Consider the following 1,255-nt stretch of genomic DNA (forward strand, 5'->3'; position numbering starts at 1 on the left):
ATGAGGCCCATTTTATGAAGGTATGTAATGGTCTTCATTCCCTTAGCAGTGATGATATAAAAACATACGGTATTGAAGTGTGGTAAAGCTATTGGATGTGGTACTGGGAGTATTTTTACTGTAGGTGTGAAAATTCCTAATTTAAATTCTGCTGAAAATTTTGATTCAGTGCAATGCATCCAAACTGTTTGACGAAATGTCGCTAAAGAATCCGGGACAATAATCTTTGGCCCAGCTTTCATGTTTCGCAATTTTACCTGGGGAGAAACAGACACACATATTCTCTGGGAGGATGCAAATTTGCATTTGAGAATTGAAGTAGAGTATCAGACATATGCTTTCCGTCTTTCAAAAGATTTCCAGGAAGCTGAAGAAAAGGGCTTTGTTATGGATAGGCTACTCGTTTGTGATAGGAAGAACTATGCAGATTATGCAGAATTTTGTTTCAAAACTTTTGGAAAAAGAGTGAATAACTGGCTTACATTTAATGAACCAATAGTTATTGTAGCTCTTGGATATGATAATGGCATTTTTGCTCCTGGAAGGTGCACAGGCTGCACGGCTGGTGGCAACTCTACTACAGAACCTTACATTGTTGCCCACAATCGGATCTTATATCATGCTGCTGCAGTGAAAGTATATCGTGATAAATATCAGGTTAGTCAGAAAGGCAGGATAGGTATTCTGTTGGATTTTGTTTGCTATGAATCTCTTACAAATTCAATAGCTGATGAAGATGCGATAGTTCATTTGATGCTTGTGAGGGATGTTAGTCATGGATTGTACCCCGAGGCTATTAGCATGGGTGAAGATGCCAGTGGAATGCCAACTGTGCTCCAAAGCATTCGTGAATGTCGTGAGATTAGTGATTGGGTCACTCGTAAGTTTGCTGCAGATGCTTTGATTGTTCTTGCCCCGTATTCAGATCATTTGATTACCAATGGGACTTCTCAAATATTTGAGACTTGCTGTTTTGATAAAGTGAAACCCATGGAGGTAACATGATGGCGCCATTGCAAGTTTGGAAAAAAAAATTCAGACAAAGGTGACACTGTTGCACCAGAGGTTGCAATAGAGAGAAAAGTTGCTAATTTCAAAAATATTGAGAACAAAATCTTCGATCCGGGAATCTACCTTCTACAACAACCTCTTTTTCAATAATGTGTCTCGACGGAGTCGAGCCTTTTTACGCAAGGGGAGAATGATGCGGTGCATTTTAAGCTAGAATAGTTCCTTATGAGTACTTTATCTATTT

At 39.0% G+C, this 1,255-nt stretch overlaps 1 protein-coding gene across 1 annotated transcript; it reads left to right on the top strand.

Annotated features, from left to right (window-relative positions):
- Nucleotides 1-240: 240 nt before the first annotated feature.
- On the top strand, nucleotides 241-996 carry LOC110092839 (beta-glucosidase 1-like; the record flags this gene model as incomplete). The annotated part of the gene is made up of 1 exon (XM_028699506.1): nucleotides 241-996. A coding segment is annotated over exon 1 (756 nt), but the record flags the coding sequence as incomplete, so codon positions are not given.
- Nucleotides 997-1,255: the final 259 nt, after the last annotated feature.

The sequence above is a fragment of the Dendrobium catenatum genome, unplaced genomic scaffold (assembly GCF_001605985.2).
Source record: "Dendrobium catenatum unplaced genomic scaffold, ASM160598v2 fragScaff_scaffold_1315, whole genome shotgun sequence".
Lineage (NCBI taxonomy): Eukaryota > Viridiplantae > Streptophyta > Magnoliopsida > Asparagales > Orchidaceae > Dendrobium > Dendrobium catenatum.